General features: G+C 43.1%; 1 protein-coding gene across 2 annotated transcripts in view; it reads right to left on the reverse strand.

Moving 5' to 3' along the window:
- The window catches only part of CAPRIN2 (caprin family member 2), a 211,670-nt gene that overhangs the window by 131,536 nt on the left and 56,180 nt on the right, over window positions 1-23,954 (reverse strand). For both annotated transcript variants that reach the window (XM_053718796.1, XM_053718795.1), the window contains exon 12: window positions 2,488-2,557. In XM_053718796.1, the coding sequence (XP_053574771.1) occupies window positions 2,488-2,557 (70 nt within the window). The remainder of the gene's footprint in view (window positions 1-2,487; window positions 2,558-23,954) is intronic.

Raw genomic sequence — 23,954 nt, forward strand, 5'->3', positions numbered from 1 at the left:
TCAGCAATGAAAGAAGAAGTATCTGATACTTTCTTGGGCGGAATCTAACTCTGGTCAAATTTTTGTGATTCATATCCCAGGAGTAAACAATTGGGAAGCAGATTATCTCAGTCAGACTTTACATCCGGGAGAGTGGTCTCTCCACCCAGATGTGTTTTTTCAATTGGTACAGATGTAGAGTCCAGAATTAGATCTGATGGCCTTGCATCTGAAAAAGCTTCCAAGATACCTTTCCAGGTCCAAGGATCCTCAGGCAAAGATGGTGGATGCTCTAGCAGTTCATTGGTTTAACCAACCTTCTTACATTTTTCTGCCTCTGGTTCTACCAAGGCTGATTGCCAAGATCATAATGGAACGATCTTATGCGTTTGATAGCACCAGCTTGGCCTCAGGTTTTGGTATGCAGACCTTGTAAGGATGTCCAGTTGCCAGCCTTGGCCACACCCGTCTCAGGGGCAGTTTTTTCCATCAGGATCTCAAATCTCTTAATTTGATGGCATGAAGTGAATGCTTAGTCAAAGGTTTCTCTGACTCAGTGATTAGCACTATGATACAGGCTCGTAAGTCTTTCAAGTAAAATTATTGGGATTGGAAACACTATATTTTATGGTGTTCAACTCATGATTATTCTTGGCATTCTTTTAGAATTACTAGGATTTTACAGTTTATTCAGGATGGTTTGCAAATACTTTTGAAAGGTCAAATTTCTGCTATGTTATTTCATGAAAAGATTGCTAAACTTCCTGACATTCACAGTTTTGTTCAGGCTTTGACTTGTATAAAACCTGTTCAAAAACAAAATGGAGGAGAAATTGATTTAAGACTTTACAGGCTCCTCCTTTTGAGCCTATGCATTCTCTGGACACTAAATTGCTTTCTTGGAAAGTATTATTTCTTTCGGCTCTCTTCTGCTAGAAGAGTTTCTGAATTGTCGGCTCCCTTGCGAGTCTCCTTATCGGATTTTCCATCAAGATAAAGCTGGTTTGCCTTAAGTTGTGAATTCTAACATCAATAGGGAAATTGTTGTTCATTCTTTGTGTACTAAATCCTAAGAATACTCTTGAAAGGTCTTTACATTCTTTGGATGTGGTAAGAGCTTTTAAATATGTTGAGGCTACTAAAGATTTCAGAAAGACTTAGTCTATTTTTTATTTTTTTTCTGGCCCCAGGAAAGGTCAGAAAGCTTCTGCTATTTCTCTGGCTTCTTAGTTGAGACTTGATTCACAAAGCTTATTTGGAGGCGGGCAGTCTGTGCCTCAGAATTAAAGCTCATTCTACTAGATCAGTTGCCACTTCTTGGGCTCTCAAGAAAGATGCTTCAGTTGATCAAATTTGCAAAGCAGCAACTTGGTCTTTGCGTACATTTACTAAATTTTACCATTTTTAGAACTTTTGGTAGAAACGTTCTTCAGATAGTTGTCCGATCAACGCCTTTGTTTTTTTTTGAAATTTATAAAAAAAAAAAATTGGGATTTAATTTCTCAGCGGAAATAGCCGTTTATTTTATCCCTCCCTCTCTAGTGAATTGTGGACTTCCATATCTTGGGTATTATATCCCATACATAACTAGCTCATAGACTCTTGCCACTTACGTGAAAAAAACCAATTTATGTAAGAACTTACCTGATAAATTCATTTCTTTCATAGCTGCAAGATTCCATGAGACTCACCCTATTTTTGTGGTTATGATTTTTGTATAAAGCACATTTTTTCCAGTTCCTCTTTTGTATGCTTTACACCTCACTTTGTGGCTAAATGTTAAACTGAGGTATGAGTTGGGTGGGAGGTGTATTTATAAGCATTTTGAGGTTTGGGAAACTTTACCCCTTCCTGGTAGGAATGTATCTCATACGTCACTAGCTCATGGACTCTTGCCACTATGAAAAATCAATCAGGTAAATTCTAACAAATTATGTTTTCCAGGAAATGCAGGTGAAGTGTGCCATCATTGACATGAAGATCCATGTAGAAGCAACCATATGTATATCAGAATGGAACGAGGCATCTAAACTTCCCAGCGACACCACAGACCTGCTGTGAAGATCATTCCATCAGGAAGAATTTTAACTTGCAGCTTTCAAATAAACCCTCTTCTGGGTACTATCCACTGAGGGTATGCAAATTTCTCTAACATCTCTCCCTTCTTGCCTTCTCCATGACGAGGAAACAATACTGGGAGGGAAGGAGGGAAATATGTAAAGCTCTGGTAGGGTGTCTGTCTCCTCCTGGTGACCAGGTGATTTAATTCCCCAAGTGTAAGGTTTGCAGACTCACTACCATTTAGAGGAGAAAAACAAAATAAACACACTGGAAATTCAGTAGTCCTTAATAGGCCATGCAAATCTCAAAAACAGAAGTTCTAAAATCCCCAAAGGTTGTGGATCATTAATATAGGTAATTATGTGCAAGTGAAAATAAGGGGTAAAATGTAGGGGAAATTTGTTATTTTTTTTTTTAAAGTTAGAAAACCCTAAAGAAATCACTCACCAGCAAGAGGACTCTCAGGTGGGAGGGGTGAGGAAACTCTAGGTGACAACTCAAAATCTAACATGGAATCCTTTTGTGAGAGAAAAGAAAACAAGTTACACATTTACATGAATGAGGTACTTTCTGGATCCATCAGGATTGCAAAGAAAAACTATTTGAAGATACATTTTCCTTGATTTTGTTTTGGTAGTTTTAACAAACATTTCATGCAAAACTAAACTGTTCAACATTCATTTAAGTGGTAGAATTGCATGGATCGTGCCCTAACATAACTAAGGAAACTTTTTTTAAAAAGGGACATTAAACCCAATTTTTTGCTTTCATGATTCAGATAAAGTAGTTAATTGGAGTTGTCTGAATTTGTACTCTAATTTGCTTCATATCCTTTAAAGGAGAAATAATGCACTACTGGGAGCTAGCTGAAAGACAAAAGCAAGAGGCATATGTGGAGCCACTAATCAGCTTCTGAGCCTAAAAATTTCACAAAATCATGGGCATAGATAGGTTTCATGTCCCTTTAACATTGCCCTCTAAAGGCTAGTGTGCATCCTGCACAATCTAGAGGCCTGTGCTAACATTCTGTAAAGCCAAAATACACTACAACATATATAACACCTTTTGTGTAAAATGGATTTTGCCTCCTATGAAGGACTGGACAAGCATAAATACTGTAATTTTAACTGCTGCAATACAAATAACTGGTTTAGGAAACTAGCAGAATTGAAAAACCTAGTTTAGACGGTTTTGGCCTAGTGAGTGAGAAATTCTTACCCCCCCCCCCCCCCCCCCGCCCAAAAAAAAATAAAATACAAATTTATACTTACCAGATAATTTTCTTTTCTTCTGATGGGAAAAGTCCACATTACTTTTGGGAAATACAGAACCTGGCCACCAGGAGGCAAAGACACCCCAGCCAAAGGCTTAAATACTTCACCCACTTCCCTCATCCCCCAGTCATTCTGCCAAGGGAACAAGGAACAGTAGGAAAAATATCAGGGTGAAAAAGGTGCCAAAAGAAACTAAATTGCAGCTGCCTCAACAAAACACGGGCGAGGAGCTGTGGACTCTTCCGGTCAAAAGAAAAAATGACCAAGTAAGCATAATTTACGTTTTTCTTCTTAAACAGGAAGAGTCCACAGCTGCATTCATTACTTTTGGGAAAATACCATAGCTAAAGAGGACACTGAATTTAAAAAAAAAAAAAAAAAAAAAAAAAAAAAAAGTATAAAACAAGGTAACTGCCCATCAGTTAAACAACCGGCAAAGCCGTGCTGAAGGCCACTCAAAATCTATAGATTCTGCTGAGCACAATGCCTCCAAGGAGCCAAGTCCCACAGGCTCCCATCGCACAAACTACCCGAAGAAGTACCTCCACCTACCTCCGAAGGAGAGAACAGTGTACCCGAGGGAGATCCAAAGGACCATTAGACTAGGGAAGAAATCCCCAAGATAAAGCAAAACAAAAAGATGTTACAAGACAACCCAGGAGAAGAACTCTAGAAAGACAAAGATCCTCCCAGAGGGACACTCCAAACCAATGAGAGCACGATCACAAGGAATAAAACCCACCATCAGACACCATATGACTGATGTTGTCCCAAGGAACCACAATCTCCCCAGAACCATAGTCCAGCAGATACAACTGCTATAACTAGTCATATACAGGCAGGAAAGATGCATCAGGACCGAAAGTAACCCGGAGTAGACACCCACAGGATGGAGGAACTAACCGTCCCAGCAGAAAAGAGCTCTGTGAAACACAGAATCACAACGGACAAAACACAGAATCACAACAAAACTAACCCTAAGCCATGATGGGACCCCATCTCACAGAAAGTGACTGATATAAACGAGCCCTACTGTCCACAGCGAATCCGGACCCCAAAGAGACATCCAACACCAGCAGTGAAATGTAACCAGTGGAGAAAGGAACACCCGAGAACCTCCCATCAGGGAGGATAACAGGGCAACATCCACCTCGAGAGAAGGGAGGGCCTAAGAGGAACAAACCTCTGACCAATTACTAGCATTAGGCATGCTACCACGACTGACAAAAAGCTTACAAGCACACATTCAGATGCAATAGCTGCAAACCCTCCGCATGCTAGGCCAACCACTACAGGTAGTCCATAATAGGTACGTCGTGCACGGGTCCAGAACCCTTGCACCTTTCCCTTCCCTAAAGGAGGAACACTCCCAAAAAAGGTAGACGGGGAATTTAGCAAAAACGACACCCTACTATCAGACTCCATAGCTTCTAGCACGCAAGGGAGGAAGAAAATTCCTTGATCAAGCAGATAGAACCCACAGGGTCTCCATGGAAACCGTAAGCCTTCCAAAAGGACAAATGCCAAGGGGACCACTTTTCCCAGCCGTAGACAGGGCAAAGAGGCAAAAAAAGAAACAGTAAGTAATACCATTGAGCAATAACTCAGTGACCACTACAACCAGCTCAGTTGAGACAAACAACCTCAACTCAAAAGTACAAGAGTTGCCACTGGCGACAACAAAGATTCATTCAAAAAAGCATCAAACTAACCTCCAGGCAAAAACAAAAGCTCCGAGAGGAAAACCAACCCCCTGAAAGGACAGACGTTCTAAACCCTAAAGTTTAAAACTGAACAGCCAGGACCGAATCCAATGATCCGGACCCAAAACTCAGGCAAGAGACATGGCCCTTAACCAGCCAACCAAAAAACGGGGCAGGCCGTATGACCGGAGGAAACCCAGGTTGCCTCATAAGGAGAAGAGCACTCTAGGTAGTGCGTTTGCAAGAACTCACACCTGTCTAGATATTTGTCTGTTCTTGGTCTAAGAGAAGGCACCCGTAGGTGGCGCTGAACCCTCTGCAACCCCAGAGAACAAGAGCTCCTAGAGATTCAAGTGCAATACACCAAGAAAAATTATCCTTTTATTGCAATTTGAAATACAAAGTGAAGAGACAATCAGCTGCATTTAAACTATACAGGGACAGGGCTCCATATAATGGAGAACACCAAACAAAAGCTAGATTCAAACTTGTAACAGCAAACCAGGGGCAGTTGCCGGGGAGAAAAAAAAAAAAAAAGAAACTCAACTCCTACACTCCTCTTATAAGAGCGTGCGATAGGCAGAACAAAGGAAGACTGACATATCTGCACTTCAGAACTCAGATCGGACCACCCTAAAAAAAGGGGGACAAATAAATCCCAGCAACCTCAATAGGTACCAGTTACTACCACAAGGAAAAAGGACACCCATAAGATACCAAGATAGAACGAAAAAAAAAAAAAAAAAAAAATCCAAAACTGGTACACGGGCTGTCCAGTGGTCATCCAGACCCCCAAACCCATGGGAATGAGGAAACTCCGGTTCCGAGGCCAAGGACCTCCAGAACCCATGGGGAGACAGTCAGGTCTGCACCTGGACCCCAACCTAAGTAAAAACAGTAGAGGAACAAAACCTGACACTCCGTTCACTGAGGACTAGGTTCATGTATAAGAAAAAACAAAAACACCCCCTCAAGTAATTGGATAAAACATAACACGAACACTTCAAAGAGAACGACTCAAAACCCAACAAGATAACCAGCAGGAACTCCCCTGAACTGTCCAAGAAAAAAAAAAAAAAAAAACCCCAAAAGGGGTCGATAACAGACTAACATAGAACGCACAGCTTCCAAGGAAGTGTGCACGCAACCACAAACAAAATTACAAGTATCAGTTCCAGAGAAGAAATGTTCCCACAATGGACAATTCTAACAGGCATGAGCTTAATAAAACAATCAAATATAGCCTAACCGGAATCAAATAAAAGAAAGGCAGCACCCGAATGTGAAAGCCCAAGGAGAACGTCATGCCAACCGGACCAGCCGATTAGAGGTTCTATCCTCCCAAGCTCAGAACTGGAACAGATACTTAAAAGAAAGAAGCAGAGACGTTAAAGAGATTGTCTTCATCCCTACACGTCTAACCCAGTTTGCCGTCCGGCACAGAAGACAGATCACTCGGCCCAGTAGTGCTGGAATCCTCCAGCACCGCCAAAACATGTCTTGGTAAAAACACGCAGACGTGCCAGTCTATAAACTGAAGGCAAAATGACCCCCTGCCAGGTCAATGGATAACCCTGGCCCCGAGGGTAGGGCCCCTGAAGCATCAGAGGCCATCAGTTCCCCAGAAGGACTAACTGACTCAGGCAATCCCACACCCAAAGAACCCCATTTAACAGAACATGGACAGTATCTTAAAAATACCTCTCTAGGGAGATATAAATGTGCCAACGCCAGATATGGCCATGCGGAACTGTGCTGTAACCTCTGGAGGAAACTAGCCACCTTTCGGGGGAAGGAGTAACGGCCATAGGGGGACACGCCTCGTAGGACATGGAATCCTCAGGGGCAGATGGCTCAGTGCACTCTAAATTCCCCGATTTGGGGGGGTGGGGGGAAAAGAGTACTCTAGAATGGCAATTGGCACATATCTGATGGGCATAGATAACCCGTGCCATTTCATATTCATCGCAAGACGTATACTCCGAATTGAAGAATTAAAAAAAAAAAAAAAATTAAGAATCCTCCATAACCTGGAGATTGTAATTATGGACAAACACTAAAGGCACCTTACACCCCCCAATGGCTGGGGCACTTCCATGAACTAGACAAACGAACAGACTCCCTCCATCACCACTCGGTCAAGGTGCGGAAATGGAATATGTGACCACACCCGGTCACGAAGTGCATCGTGTAAGCCAAAAAAGCGCGCCAGTCCCAAGGACCACACAAACTGATGATATAAGGCCGTTATGTCCAAATAGCCATGAGCCCAAGTATCACTAATCATGTTTTATGTGATTTTGTCTGCTAATGTGTAAAGTCCCCCCTGTTAAATAACCCCCTCAGGAGATATTAATCCTTGATTCCATTTAGAATGAGTCCCACTGGCTCTTTCCTTAACATTACATTCACATATCGAAATAAAATTAAACGATCTTACCGGAATCTACGCCGTGGAACAGGAACATGGCCCTTCAAGTGTGACAGATAGTAGCATCGCTTCTGACATTGACTTGAGTGAATAAAGTCAGGCAGCAAAACTAGTTAACTCAGATTGCCCAGGAGCTGTTAATACGAGTCAGGATGGTTTTGCAGAAGAACTCCCCATCTCCGGAATAACTTTCATCCATGCTCTCACTGAGAGGCAGACAGGATTATTTCAAATCCCAGTCCATTTCGAAGAGTACTACCCTCCATAAGACTATTTTCAATCTTCTGACACTTCTCTGCCAACCTCCTGAGATGAAAGGCAAAGAATGACTGGGGGATGAGGGAAGTGGGGGGAGGTAGTTAAGCCTTTGGCTGGGGTGTCTGCCTCCTCCTGGTGGCCAGGTTCTGAATTCCTTAAAGTAATGAATGCAGCTGTGGACTCTTGTTTAAGAAAAAAATCCATATAAGCAATGCATAGAAAAAGATCTGTACAAAAATGCTTTCATTACACACACACCTGTTAATCAACTATATAAATTAATTATCATTTGTAGAGGGTTAACTCCTTCACCCAAAAAGCCACACACCTTGCAATACTTTGCCTATCATACTGCAAGACACATCTTTGCTTCAGGAAACTCCAGCACTCTCGGCTGTTAAGTTACAGCCAAGAACTGGAGCTCCTGAAGCTCCAGGCATCTGCCACATATGGAGCCGAAGTGTGATCAGTGCCATATAAGGGCAGATGTCTGATCATTAGTGACAATGTCACCGTCTATTTTCTGTGGGTGCCGGCGGGAGGCAGGCCCAGCAGGGGAGCCCTGAAAAGAAAAAAAAAAAAAAAACATACAAAGGGACAGGGAGGGATGGGGCAGCTATGCTTCAGAAAATGTTAAAATGCATTTTGTATTTTGGTACTTGCAGACAGCTGACAATACCTAAGATGACATTTAATTAAGGGGCAGTTTAGAGAGCCTTTTTTGGGGGGAGGGAATCAAACTGTAGAATAATAACAGAATTTATGTTTACCTGATAAATTACTTTCTCCAACGGTGTGTCCGGTCCACGGCGTCATCCTTACTTGTGGGATATTCTCTTCCCCAACAGGAAATGGCAAAGAGCCCAGCAAAGCTGGTCACATGATCCCTCCTAGGCTCCGCCTACCCCAGTCATTCGACCGACGTTAAGGAGGAATATTTGCATAGGAGAAACCATATGATACCGTGGTGACTGTAGTTAAAGAAAATAAATTATCAGACCTGATTAAAAAACCAGGGCGGGCCGTGGACCGGACACACCGTTGGAGAAAGTAATTTATCAGGTAAACATAAATTCTGTTTTCTCCAACATAGGTGTGTCCGGTCCACGGCGTCATCCTTACTTGTGGGAACCAATACCAAAGCTTTAGGACACAGATGAAGGGAGGGAGCAAATCAGGTCACCTAAATGGAAGGCACCACGGCTTGCAAAACCTTTCTCCCAAAAATAGCCTCAGAAGAAGCAAAAGTATCAAACTTGTAAAATTTGGTAAAAGTGTGCAGTGAAGACCAAGTCGCTGCCCTACATATCTGATCAACAGAAGCCTCGTTCTTGAAGGCCCATGTGGAAGCCACAGCCCTAGTGGAATGAGCTGTGATTCTTTCAGGAGGCTGCCGTCCGGCAGTCTCGTAAGCCAATCTGATGATGCTTTTAATCCAAAAAGAGAGAGAGGTAGAAGTTGCTTTTTGACCTCTCCTTTTACCAGAATAAACAACAAACAAGGAAGATGTTTGTCTAAAATCCTTTGTAGCATCTAAATAGAATTTTAGAGCGCGAACAACATCCAAATTGTGCAACAAACGTTCCTTCTTCGAAACTGGTTTCGGACACAAAGAAGGCACGACTATCTCCTGGTTAATGTTTTTGTTAGAAACAACTTTTGGAAGAAAACCAGGTTTAGTACGTAAAACCACCTTATCTGCATGGAACACCAGATAAGGAGGAGAACACTGCAGAGCAGATAATTCTGAAACTCTTCTAGCAGAAGAAATTGCAACCAAAAACAAAACTTTCCAAGATAATAACTTAATATCTACGGAATGTAAGGGTTCAAACGGAACCCCCTGAAGAACTGAAAGAACTAAGTTGAGACTCCAAGGAGGAGTCAAAGGTTTGTAAACAGGCTTGATTCTAACCAGAGCCTGAACAAAGGCTTGAACATCTGGCACAGCTGCCAGTTTTTTGTGAAGTAACACAGACAAGGCAGAAATCTGTCCCTTCAAGGAACTTGCAGATAATCCTTTCTCCAATCCTTCTTGAAGAAAGGATAGAATCTTAGGAATCTTTACCTTGTCCCAAGGGAATCCTTTAGATTCACACCAACAGATATATTTTTTCCATATTTCGTGGTAAATTTTTCTAGTTACAGGCTTTCTGGCCTGAACAAGAGTATCAATAACAGAATCTGAGAACCCTCGTTTTGATAATATCAAGCGTTCAATCTCCAAGCAGTCAGCTGGAGTGAGACCAGATTCGGATGTTCGAACGGACCTTGAACAAGAAGGTCTCGTCTCAAAGGTAGCTTCCATGGTGGAGCCGATGACATATTCACCAGATCTGCATACCAAGTCCTGCGTGGCCACGCAGGAGCTATCAAGATCACCGACGCCCTCTCCTGATTGATCCTGGCTACCAGCCTGGGGATGAGAGGAAACGGCGGGAATACATAAGCTAGTTTGAAGGTCCAAGGTGCTACTAGTGCATCTACTAGAGTCGCCTTGGGATCCCTGGATCTGGACCCGTAGCAAGGAACCTTGAAGTTCTGACGAGAGGCCATCAGATCCAAGTCTGGAATGCCCCACAGTTGAGTAATTTGGGCAAAGATTTCCGGATGGAGTTCCCACTCCCCCGGATGTAATGTCTGACGACTCAGAAAATCCGCTTCCCAATTTTCCACTCCTGGGATGTGGATTGCAGACAGGTGGCAGGAGTGAGTCTCCGCCCATTGAATGATTTTGGTCACTTCTTCCATCGCCAGGGAACTCCTTGTTCCCCCCTGATGGTTGATGTACGCAACAGTCGTCATGTTGTCTGATTGAAACCGTATGAACTTGGCCTTTGCTAGCTGAGGCCAAGCCTTGAGAGCATTGAATATCGCTCTCAGTTCCAGAATATTTATCGGTAGAAGAGATTCTTCCCGAGACCAAAGACCCTGAGCTTTCAGGGATCCCCAGACCGCGCCCCAGCCCATCAGACTGGCGTCGGTCGTGACAATGACCCACTCTGGTCTGCGGAAGGTCATCCCTTGTGACAGGTTGTCCAGGGACAGCCACCAACGGAGTGAGTCTCTGGTCCTCTGATTTACTTGTATCTTCGGAGACAAGTCTGTATAGTCCCCATTCCACTGACTGAGCATGCACAGTTGTAATGGTCTTAGATGAATGCGCGCAAAAGGAACTATGTCCATTGCCGCTACCATCAAACCTATTACTTCCATGCACTGCGCTATGGAAGGAAGAGGAACGGAATGAAGTGTTTGACAAGAGTTTAGAAGTTTTGTTTTTCTGGCCTCTGTCAGAAAAATCCTCATTTCTAAGGAGTCTATTATTGTTCCCAAGAAGGGAACCCTTGTCGACGGAGATAGAGAACTCTTTTCCACGTTCACTTTCCATCCGTGAGATCTGAGAAAGGCCAGGACTATGTCCGTGTGAGCCTTTGCTTGAGGAAGGGACGACGCTTGAATCAGAATGTCGTCCAAGTAAGGTACTACTGCAATGCCCCTTGGTCTTAGCACCGCTAGAAGGGACCCTAGTACCTTTGTGAAAATCCTTGGAGCAGTGGCTAATCCGAAAGGAAGCGCCACGAACTGGTAATGCTTGTCCAGGAATGCGAACCTTAGGAACCGATGATGTTCCTTGTGGATAGGAATATGTAGATACGCATCCTTTAAATCCACCGTGGTCATGAATTGACCTTCCTGGATGGAAGGAAGAATTGTTCGAATGGTTTCCATTTTGAACGATGGAACCTTGAGAAACTTGTTTAAGATCTTGAGATCTAAGATTGGTCTGAACGTTCCCTCTTTTTTGGGAACTATGAACAGATTGGAGTAGAAGCCCATCCCTTGTTCTCCTAATGGAACAGGATGAATCACTCCCATTTTTAACAGGTCTTCTACACAATGTAAGAATGCCTGTCTCTTTATGTGGTCTGAAGACAATTGAGACCTGTGGAACCTCCCCCTTGGGGGAAGCCCCTTGAATTCCAGAAGATAACCTTGGGACACTATTTCTAGTGCCCAAGGATCCAGAACATCTCTTGCCCAAGCCTGAGCGAAGAGAGAGAGTCTGCCCCCCACCAGATCCGGTCCCGGATCGGGGGCCAACATTTCATGCTGTCTTGGTAGCAGTGGCAGGTTTCTTGGCCTGCTTTCCCTTGTTCCAGCCTTGCATTGGTCTCCAGGCTGGCTTGGCTTGAGAAGTATTACCCTCTTGCTTAGAGGACGTAGCACTTGGGGCTGGTCCGTTTCTACGAAAGGGACGAAAATTAGGTTTATTTTTGGCCTTGAAAGACCTATCCTGAGGAAGGGCGTGGCCCTTACCCCCAGTGATATCAGAGATAATCTCTTTCAAGTCAGGGCCAAACAGCGTTTTCCCCTTGAAAGGAATGTTAAGGAGTTTGTTCTTGGAAGACGCATCCGCTGACCAAGATTTCAACCAAAGCGCTCTACGCGCCACAATAGCAAACCCAGAATTCTTCGCCGCTAACCTAGCCAATTGCAAAGTGGCGTCTAGGGTGAAAGAATTAGCCAATTTGAGAGCACGGATTCTGTCCATAATCTCCTCATAAGGAGGAGAATCACTATCGATCGCCTTTACTAGCTCATCGAACCAGAAACACGCGGCTGTAGTGACAGGGACAATGCATGAAATAGGTTGTAGAAGGTAACCTTGCTGAACAAACATCTTTTTAAGCAAACCTAATTTTTTATCCATAGGATCTTTGAAAGCACAACTATCTTCTATGGGTATAGTGGTGCGTTTGTTTAAAGTAGAAACCGCTCCCTCGACCTTGGGGACAGTCTGCCATAAGTCCTTTCTAGGGTCGACCATAGGAAACAATTTTTTAAATATGGGGGGAGGGACGAAAGGTATACCGGGCCTTTCCCATTCTTTATTTACAATGTCCGCCACCCGCTTGGGTATAGGAAAAGCTTCTGGGAGCCCCGGGACCTCTAAGAACTTGTCCATTTTACATAGTTTCTCTGGGATGATCAAATTCTCACAATCATCCAGAGTGGATAATACCTCCTTAAGCAGAGCGCGGAGATGTTCCAACTTAAATTTAAATGTAATCACATCGGGTTCAGCTTGTTGAGAAATTTTCCCTGAATCTGAAATTTCTCCCTCAGACAAAACCTCCCTGGCCCCCTCAGACTGGTGTAGGGGCATTTCAGAACCATTATCATCAGCGTCCTCATGCTCTTCAGTATCTAAAACAGAGCAGTCGCGCTTACGCTGATAAGTGGGCATTTTGGCTAAAATGTTTTTGATAGAATTATCCATTACAGCCGTTAATTGTTGCATAGTAAGGAGTATTGGCGCGCTAGATGTACTAGGGGCCTCCTGAGTGGGCAAGACTCGTGTAGACGGAGGGAATGATGCAGTACCATGCTTACTCCCCTCACTTGAGGAATCATCTTGGGCATCATTTTCAGTGTCACATAAATCACATTTATTTAAATGAGAAGGAACCTTGGCTTCCCCACATTCAGAACACAGTCTATCTGGCAGTTCAGACATGTTAAACAGGCATAAACTTGATAACAAAGTACAAAAAACGTTTTAAAATAAAACCGTTACTGTCACTTTAAATTTTAAACTGAACACACTTTATTACTGCAATTGCGAAAAAGTATGAAGGAATTGTTCAAAATTCACCAAATTTTCACCACAGTGTCTTAAAGCCTTAAAAGTATTGCACACCAAATTTGGAAGCTTTAACCCTTAAAATAACGGAACCGGAGCCGTTTTTAACTTTAACCCCTTTACAGTCCCTGGTATCTGCTTTGCTGAGACCCAACCAAGCCCAAAGGGGAATACGATACCAAATGACGCCTTCAGAAGTCTTTTCTATGTATCAGAGCTCCTCACACATGCGACTGCATGTCATGCTTCTCAAAAACAAGTGCGCAATACCGGCGCGAAAATGAGGCTCTGCCTATGATTAGGGAAAGCCCCTAGAGAATAAGGTGTCTAAAACAGTGCCTGCCGATATTATTTAACAAAAATACCCAGATTAAATGATTCCTCAAGGCTAAATGTGTAATATATGAATCGATTTAGCCCAGAAAATGTCTACAGTCTTAATAAGCCCTTGTGAAGCCCTTATTTACTGTCTGAATAAAAATGGCTTACCGGATCCCATAGGGAAAATGACAGCTTCCAGCATTACATCGTCTTGTTAGAATGTGTCATACCTCAAGCAGCAAAAGACTGCTCACTGTTCCCCCAACTGAAGTTAATTCCTCTCAACAGTCCTGTGTGGAACAGCCATGGATTTTAGTAACGGTTGCTAAAATCATTTTCCTCATACAAACAGAAATCTTCATCTCTTTTCTGTTTCAGAGTAAATAGTACATACCAGCACTATTTTAAAATAACAAACTCTTGATTGAATAATAAAAACTACAGTTAAACACTAAAAAACTCTAAGCCATCTCCGTGGAGATGTTGCCTGTACAACGGCAAAGAGAATGACTGGGGTAGGCGGAGCCTAGGAGGGATCATGTGACCAGCTTTGCTGGGCTCTTTGCCATTTCCTGTTGGGGAAGAGAATATCCCACAAGTAAGGATGACGCCGTGGACCGGACACACCTATGTTGGAGAAATATATGTAGAATATATATATATATAAAATAAATAAATATATAAAATAAATAAAAATAATTTTTATTTATTTTTTTCAAACATTAAATATGTGCCTCAGACTATTAAATAGGTACAAATAAATGGATATGAAATTGTCTGTATAATATTAAATGTAAATGTCTGCTGTATGGAGTAACTGCATTGGCATATATAAATATTACACATTTATTTCAAGATACATTTTTCTTTATTTTCCAGAAATCTAAATGAAAATTACAAGAAAGAACTGAAGTGAAGATGAGATTTCTAAATAAGATGCTATACGTTGACATAGATGCATAATAGATCTTGGGCCCATGTTTTAAACACGGTTGAGACATGTATTAAATTACTATAATACCCATACAGAATATTTTGTTTCCTAGTCGCATCTTATTTCATGGATATACATATCAGCTCATTTGATATACTGGCACAAGTCAGATTAGATATATTTCATTTATTAATACTACTAGTCCCTCAAAAAAAAAAAAAAACACAACAACTTTTAAGGCAGCTAATAAAATATGATAAAACAGAATTTATGCTTACCTGATAAATTACTTTCTCCAACGGTGTGTCCGGTCCACGGCATCATCCATAACTTGTGGGAATATTCTCTTCCCCAACAGGAAATGGCAAAGAGCACAGCAAAAGCTGTCCATATAGTCCCTTCCAGGCTCCGCCCACCCCAGTCATTCGACCGACAGATAGGAGAAAAAAAAAAGGAGAAACTATAGGGTGCCGTGGTGACTAGTGTATAAAGAAACAAATTTTTCCAACCTGATTAAAAAACCAGGGCGGGCCGTGGACCGGACACACCGTTGGATTAAGTAATTTATCAGGTAAGCATTAAACATAATTTATGCTTACCTGATAAATTCCTTTCTTCTGTAGTGTGATCAGTCCACGGGTCATCATTACTTCTGGGATATTACTCCTCCCCAACAGGAAGTGCAAGAGGATTCACCCAGCAGAGCTGCATATAGCTCCTCCCCTCTACGTCACTCCCAGTCATTCGACCAAGGACCAACGAGAAAGGAGAAACCAAGGGTGTAGTGGTGACTGGAGTATAATTTAAAAAATATTTACCTGCCTTAAAAAACAGGGCGGGCCGTGGACTGATCACACTACAGAAGAAAGGAATTTATCAGGTAAGCATAAATTATGTTTTCTTCTGTTAAGTGTGATCAGTCCACGGGTCATCATTACTTCTGGGATACCAATACCAAAGCAAAAGTACACGGATGACGGGAGGGATAGGCAGGCTCTTTATACAGAAGGAACCACTGCCTGAAGAACCTCTCTCCCAAAAATAGCCTCCGAGGAAGCAAAAGTGTCAAATTTGTAAAATTTGGAAAAAGTATGAAGCGAAGACCAAGTTGCAGCCTTGCAAATCTGTTCAACAGAGGCCTCATTCTTAAAGGCCCAAGTGGAAGCCACAGCTCTAGTAGAATGAGCTGTAATTCTTTCAGGAGGCTGCTGTCCAGCAGTCTCATAGGCTAAACGAATTATGCTACGAAGCCAAAAAGAAAGAGAGGTAGCAGAAGCCTTTTGACCTCTCCTCTGACCAGAGTAAACGACAAACAGGGAAGACGTTTGTCGAAATTCCTTAGTTGCCTGTAAGTAAAACTTTAGGGCACGAACTACATCCAGATTGTGCAGAAGACGTTCCTTCTTCGAAGAAGGATTTGGACACAAAGAAGGAACAACAATCTCTTGATTGATATTCCTGTTAGTGACTACCTTAGGTAAGAACCCAGGTTTAGTGCGCAGAACTACCTTATCCGAATGAAAAATCAAATAAGGAGAATCACAATGTAAGGCTGATAACTCAGACTCTTCGAGCCGAGGAAATAGCCATTAAAAATAGAACTTTCCAAGATAACAACTTTATATTAATGGAATGGAGGGGTTCAAACGGAACACCCTGTAAAACGTTAAGAACAAGGTTTAAACTCCATGGTGGAGCAACAGTTTTAAACACAGGCTTAATCCTGGTCAAAGCCTGACAAAAAGCCTGGACGTCAGGAACTTCTGACAGACGTTTGTGTAACAGAATGGACAGAGCTGAGATCTGTCCCTTTAATGAACTAGCAGATAAACCCTTTTCTAAACCTTCTTGTAGAAAAGACAATATCCTAGGAATCCTAACCTTACTCCAAGAGTAACCTTTGGATTCACACCAATATAGGTATTTACGCCATATCTTATGGTAAATCTTTCTGGTAACAGGCTTCCTAGCCTGTATTAAGGTGTCAATAACTGATTCAGAAAACCCACGTCTTGATAAAAATCAAACGTTCAATTTCCAAGCAGTCAGCTTCAGAGAAGTTAGATTTTGATGTTTGAAAGGACCCTGTATCAGGAGATCCTGTTTCAGAGGTAGAGACCAAGGTGGACAGGATGACATGTCCACCAGGTCTGTATACCAAGTCCTGCGTGGCCATGCAGGTGCTATTAGAATCACTGATGCTCTCTCCTGTTTGATTCTGGCAATCAATCGAGGAAGCATCGGGAAGGGTGGAAACACATAAGCCATCGTGAAGTCCCAAGGTGCTGTCAGGGCATCTATTAGGACTGCTCCTGGATCTGGACCCGTAACGAGGAAGCTGGGCGTTCTGTCGAGACGCCATGAGATCTCTGGTTTGCCCCAACGTCGAAGTATTTGGGCAAAGACCTCCGGATGAAGTTCCCACTCCCCCGGATGAAAAGTCTGACGACTTAAGAAATCCACCTCCCAGTTCTCCACTCCCGGGATGTGGATTGCTGACAGGTGGCAAGAGTGAGACTCTGCCCAGCGAACTATCTTTGATACTTCCATCATTGCTAGGGAGCTCCTTGTCCCTCCCTGATGGTTGATGTAAGCTACAGTCGTGATGTTGTCCGACTGAAACCTGATGAACCCCCGAGTTGTCAACTGGGGCCAAGCCAGGAGGGCATTTAGAACTGCTCTCAATTCCAGAATGTTTATTGGCAGGAGACTCTCCTCCTGACTCCATTGTCCCTGAGCCTTCAGAGAATTCCAGACGGCACCCCAACCTAGAAGGCTGGCGTCTGTTACAATTGTCCAGTCTGGTCTGCTGAATGGCATCCCCCTGGACAGATGTGGCCGAGAAAGCCACCATAGAAGAGAATTTCTGGTCTCTTGATCCAGATTCAGAGAAGGGGACAAGTCTGAGTAATCCCCATTCCACTGACTTAGCATGCATAGTTGCAGTGGTCTGAGGTGTAAGCGAGCAAATGGCACTATGTCCATTGCCGCTACCATTAAGCCGATTACCTCCATGCATTGAGCCACTGACGGGTGTTGAATGGAATGAAGGGTGCGGCAAGCACTTTGAAGTCTTGTTAACCTGTCCTCTGTTAGGTAAATCTTCATTTCTACAGAATCTATAAGAGTCCCCAGGAAGGGAACTCTTGTGAGTGGAACGAGTGAACTTTTCTTTTCGTTCACCTTCCATCCATGTGACCTTAGAAAAGCCAGTACTAACTCTGTATGAGACTTGGCAGTTTGAAAGCTTGAAGCTTGTATCAGAATGTCGTCTAGGTACGGAGCTACCGAAATTCCCCGCGGTCTTAGTACCGCCAGAAGAGCACCTAGAACCTTTGTGAAGATTCTTGGAGCTGTAGCCAATCCGAATGGAAGAGCTACAAACTGGTAATGCCTGTCTAGAAAGGCAAACCTTAGATACCGGTAATGATCTTTGTGAATCGGTATGTGAAGGTAAGCATCCTTTAAATCCACTGTGGTCATGTACTGACCTTCTTGGATCATGGGTAAAATTGTCCGAATAGTCTCCATTTTGAATGATGGAACTCTTAGGAATTTGTTTAGGATCTTTAAATCCAGGATTGGTCTGAAAGTTTCCTCTTTTTTGGGAACCACAAACAGATTTGAGTAAAACCCCTGTCCCTGTTCCGACCGTGGAACTGGATGGATTACTCCCATTAACATTAGTTCTTGTATGCAGCGTAGAAACGCTTCTTTCTTTGTTTGGTTTGTTGACAACCTTGACAGATGAAATCTCTCTCTTGGAGGAGAGTATTTGAAGTCCAGGGATCCTGGACATCTCTTGCCCAAGCCTGGGCGAAGAGAGAAAGTCTGCCCCCCACTAGATCCGATCCCGGATCGGGGGCCCTCAATTCATGCTGTTTTAGGGGCAGCAGCAGGTTTCCTGGCCTGCTTGCCCTTGTTCCAGGACTGGTTAGGTCTCCAGCCTTGTCTGTAGCGAGTACCAGATCCTTCTTGTTTTGGAGCAGTGGAAGTTGATGCTGCTCCTGCTTTGAAATTCCGAAAGGAACGAAAATTAGACTGTCTAGCCTTTGAATTGGCTTTGTCTTGAGGCAGGGCGTGGCCCTTACCTCCTGTAATGTCAGCGATAATTTCTTTCAAACCGGGCCCAAATAAGGTCTGTCCCTTGAAAGGTATATTAAGTAATTTGGACTTAGAAGTTACATCAGCTGACCAGGATTTTAGCCACAGTGCTCTACGCGCCTGAATGGCGAATCCGGAATTCTTAGCCGTAAGTTTAGTTAAATGTACTACGGCTTCCGAAAGGAATGAATTAGCTAGCTTAAGTATTCTAAGCCTGTCCGAAATGTCGTCCAGTGTAGCTGAACCAATGTTCTCTTCTAGAGACTCAATCCAGAATGCCGCTGCAGCCGTGACCGGCGCAATGCATGCAAGGGGTTGCAATATAAAACCTTGTTGAACAAACATTTTCTTAAGGTAACCCTCTAACTTTTTATCCATTGGATCTGAAAAGGCACAGCTATCCTCTACCGGGATAGTGGTACGCTTAGCTAAAGTAGAAACTGCTCCCTCCACCTTAGGGACCGTCTGCCATAAGTCCCGTGTGGCGGTGTCTATTGGAAACATCTTTCTAAATATCGGAGGGGGTGAGAACGGCACACCGGGTCTATCCCACTCCTTAGTAATAATTTCAGTTAGTCTCTTAGGTATAGGAAAAACGTCAGTACTTGTTGGTACAGCAAAATATTTATCCAACCTACACATTTTCTCTGGTATTGCAACTGTGTTACAATCATTCAGGGCCGCTAACACCTCCCCTAGTAATACACTGAGGTTTTCCAGCTTAAATTTAAAATTTGAAATATCTGAATCCAATCTGTTTGGATCAGAACCGTCAGCCGCAGAATGAAGCTCTCCGTCCTCATGTTCTGCAAGTTGTGACGCAGTATCTGACATGGCCCTAGCATTATCAGCGCACTCTGTTCTCACCCCAGAGTGATCACGCTTGCCTCTTAGTTCTGGTAATTTAGCCAAAACCTCAGTCATAACAGTAGCCATATCTTGTAATGTTATTTGTAATGGCCGCCCAGATGTACTGGGCGCCACCATATCGCGCACCTCCCGAGCGGGAGATGCAGGTACTGTCACGTGAGGCGAGTTAGTCGGCATAACTCTCCCCTCGTTGTTTGGTGAAATTTGTTCAATTTGTACAGATTGACTTTTATTTAAAGTAGCATCAATACAGTTAGTACATAAATTTCTATTGGGCTCCACTTTGGCGTTGGCACAAATAGTACAGGTCTCATCCTCTGAATCAGACATGTTTAACACACTAGCAAATAAACTTGCAACTTGGAAATATTATTCAAGTAAAACACAATGAAAAAACGTACTGTGCTTTAAGAAGCACTGAAAGATATATAACAGTTGAAATCAATAAACTTTGAAAAACAAAACACAATTTAGCAAAGGTTTGTTCCCATTAGCAAAGAAAAACTAACCCTGATGGCATAAAAAAGTTAAAGAATAAACGTTTTTTATCACAGTCAACTATAATTTCACAGCTCTGTTAGATTACTTCCCTCAAACAAGCTTTGAAGACCCCTGAGTTCTGTAGAGATAAACCGGAACATGCAGAAAAAAACAATGAGCTTCTGACTGAAATTTTTGATGCGTAGCAAAAGCGCCAAAAAAAGTCCCTCCCCCTCACACACAACAGTGAGAGAGATCAGTAAACTGTCATAATTAGATCAAGCAACTGCCAAGTGGAAAAATAGTGCCCAAACATTTTATTCACCCAGTACCTCAGAAAATGGAAACGATTTTACATTCCAGCAAAAACGTTTAACATAAATTAAGAGTTATTAAAAAACCTGTTGCTTTGCAATTAGGCTAAAGTCTTATATACACAGTGCAATTCCAGTGAAGTACCATTCCCCAGAATACTCAAATGTTAAATATACATACATGATATTATGTCGGTATGGCAGGATTTTCTCATCAATTCCATTGTCAGAAAATAAAAACTGCTACATACCTCTTTGCAGATTAAACTGCCCGCTGTCCCCTGATCTGAAGTTTACCTCTCCTCAGATGGCCGAGAAACAGCAATATGATCTTAACAACTCCGGCTAAAATCATAGTAAAAACTCTGGTAGATTCTTCTTCAAACTCCACCAGAGAAGGAATAACACACTCCGGTGCTATTAAAAAATAACAAACTTTTGATTGAAGAAATAAAACTAAATAAAATCACCATAGTCCTCTCACACATCCTATCTAGTCGTTGGGTGCAAGAGAATGACTGGGAGTGACGTAGAGGGGAGGAGCTATATGCAGCTCTGCTGGGTGAATCCTCTTGCACTTCCTGTTGGGGAGGAGTAATATCCCAGAAGTAATGATGACCCGTGGACTGATTACACTTAACAGAAGAAATTCTGTTTTCTCCAACATTGGTGTGTCTGGTCCACGGCGTCATCGATAACTTGTGGGAACCAATACCAAAGGTCTAGGACACGGATGAAGGGAGGGAGCAAATCAGGTTACCTAAACAGAAGGCACCATGGCGTGCAAAACCTTTCTCCCAAAAATAGCCTCCGAAGAAGCAAAAGTATCAAATTTGTAGAATTTGGCAAAAGTGTGCAGAGAAGACCAAGTCGCTGCCTTACATATCTGATCAACAGAAGCCTCGTTCTTGAAGGCACACGTGTAAGCCACAGCCCTAGTAGAGTTAGCTGTGATTCGTTCAGGAGGCTGCCGTCCGGCAGTCTCGTAAGCCAATCGGATGATGCTTTTCAGCCAGAAGGAAAGAGGTAGCAGTAGCCTTTTGACCTCTTTTGCCAGAATAAATGACAAACAGAGAAGAAGTTTGTCTGAAATCCTTTGTTGCTTCTAAATAGAACTTTAAAGCACGGACTACATCTAAATTATGTAACAAACGTTCCTTCTTTGAAACTGGATTCGGACACAAAGGAGGAACAACTATTTCCTGGTTAATATTCTTGTTGGAAAACTTTTGGAAGAAAAACAGGCTTTCTATGCAAAATGACCTTATCTGAATGGAACACCAGATAGGGTGGGTCACACTGCAGAGCAGATAATTCAGAAACTCTTCTAGCAGAAGAAATAGCAACCAAAAACAGAACTTTCCAAGATAATAACTTGATATCTATGGAATGTAAGGGTTCAAACTGAACCCCTTGAAGAACTGAAAGAACTAAATTTAGACTCCAGGGAGGAGTCAAAGGTCTGTAAACAGGCTTGATCCTGACCAAAGCCTGTACAAAAGCTTGAACATCTGGCACAGCTGCCAGTCGTTTGTAACAAGACAGATAGAGCAGAAATCTGTCCTTTTAAAGAATTTGCCGACAATCCCTTATCCAAACCTTCTTGGAGAAAGGAGAGGATCCTGGGAATTTTAATCTTACTCCATGAGAATCCATTGGATTCACACCAACAGAAATATCTTTTCCATCTCTTATGGTAAATCTTTCTAGTCACGGGTTTTCTGGCTTGGACCAAAGTATCTATCACTGAATCCGAAAACCCGTGCTTGGATAAAATCAAGCGTTCTAGTTTCTCTCCAGCCGACTGCTTGGAAATTGATTTGGATGTTCGAATGGACCTTGCACTAGAAGATCCTGTCTCAAAGGTAGCTTCCATGGTGGAGCCGATGACATTCACCAGGTCTGCATACCAAGTCCAGCGTGGCCACGCAGGAGCTATCAGAATCACAGAGGCCTTCTGTTTGATCCTGGCTACCAGCCTGGGGAGGAGAGGGAACGGCGGAAACGCATAAGCTGGGTTGAAGGACCAAGGCGCCACTAATGCATCCACTAGTCGCCTTGGGATCCCTGGATCTGGACCCGTAGCAAGGAACCTTGAAGTTCTGACGAGACGCCATCAGATCCATGTCTGGAATGCCCCATAATTGAGTCAACTGGGCAAACACCTCCGGGTGAAGTTCCCAATCCCCCGGATGGAAAGTCTGACTCAGATAATCCGCCTCCCAGTTGTCTACTCCTGGAATGTGGATTGCAGATAGGTGGCAGGAGTGATCCTCCGCCCATTTGATGATCTTGGACACCTCTCTCATCGCCAAGGAACTCCTTGTTCCCCCCCTGATGGTTGATGTAAGCAACAGTCATGTTGTCTGACTGGAATCTTATGAATCTGGCCTTCGCTAGTTGAGGCCAAGCCTGGAGAGCATTGAATATCACTCAGTTCCAGAATGTTTATTGGGAGAAGAGACTCTTCCCGAGACCATAGACCCTGAGCTTTCAGGGAATCCCAGACCGCGCCCCAGCCTAATAGACTGGCGTCGGTCGTGACGATGACCCACCCTGGTCTGCGGAAGCTCATTCCCTGGGACAGGTGATCCTGGGTCAGCCACCAACGGAGTGAATCTCTGTTCATCTGATCTATTTGAATCATTGGAGACAAGTCTGTATAGTCCCCATTCCACTGCTTGAGCATGCACAGTTGTAATGGTCTTAGATGAATACGAGCAAAAGGAACTATGTCCATTGCTGCAACCATCAACCCTACTACTTCCATGCACTGAGCTATGGAAGGCTGCAGAATAGAGTGAAGAACTTGGCAAGCGTTTAGAAGCTTTGACATCTGTCAGGAAAATCTTCATTTCTAAAGAATCTATTATTGTTCCCAAGAAGGGAACTCTTGTCGACGGAGACAGGGAACTCTTTTCTACGTTCACCTTCCACCCGTGAGATCTGAGAAAGGCTAGAACAATGTCTATATGAGCCTTTGCTTTGGAAAGAGACGCCTGAATTAGGATGTCGTCCAGGTAAGGTGCCACTGCAATACCCCTTGGTCTTAGAACCGCTAGAAGGGACCCGAGCACCTTTGTGAAAATCCTTGGAGCAGTGGCTAGCCCGAATGGGAGAGCCACGAACTGGTAATGCTTGTCCAGAAAGGCGAACCTTAGGAACTGATAATGATCTTTGTGGATAGGAATATGTAGATACGCATCTTTAAATCCGCAGTAGTCATAAATTGACCCTCCTGGATTGTAGGTAAAATCGTTCGAATGGTTTCCATTTTGAACGATGGAACTGAGAAATTTGTTTAGAATTTTTAAATCCAGAATTGGTCTGAAAGTTCCCTCTTTCTTGGGAACTACAAACAGATTTGAGTAAAACCCCTGACCTTGTTCCACCGTTGGAACTGGGTGTATCACTCCCATCTTTAACAGGTCTTCTACACAATGTAAGAATGCCTGTCTCTTTATTTGGTTTGAAGATAAGCGAGACATGTGGAACCTTCCCCTTGGGGGTAGTTCCTTGAATTCTAGAAGATAACCCTGGGAGACTATTTCTAGTGCCCAGGGATCCTGAACATCTCT

This window comes from Bombina bombina, chromosome 6, assembly GCF_027579735.1.
Source record: "Bombina bombina isolate aBomBom1 chromosome 6, aBomBom1.pri, whole genome shotgun sequence".
Taxonomy (NCBI): Eukaryota; Metazoa; Chordata; class Amphibia; order Anura; family Bombinatoridae; genus Bombina; species Bombina bombina.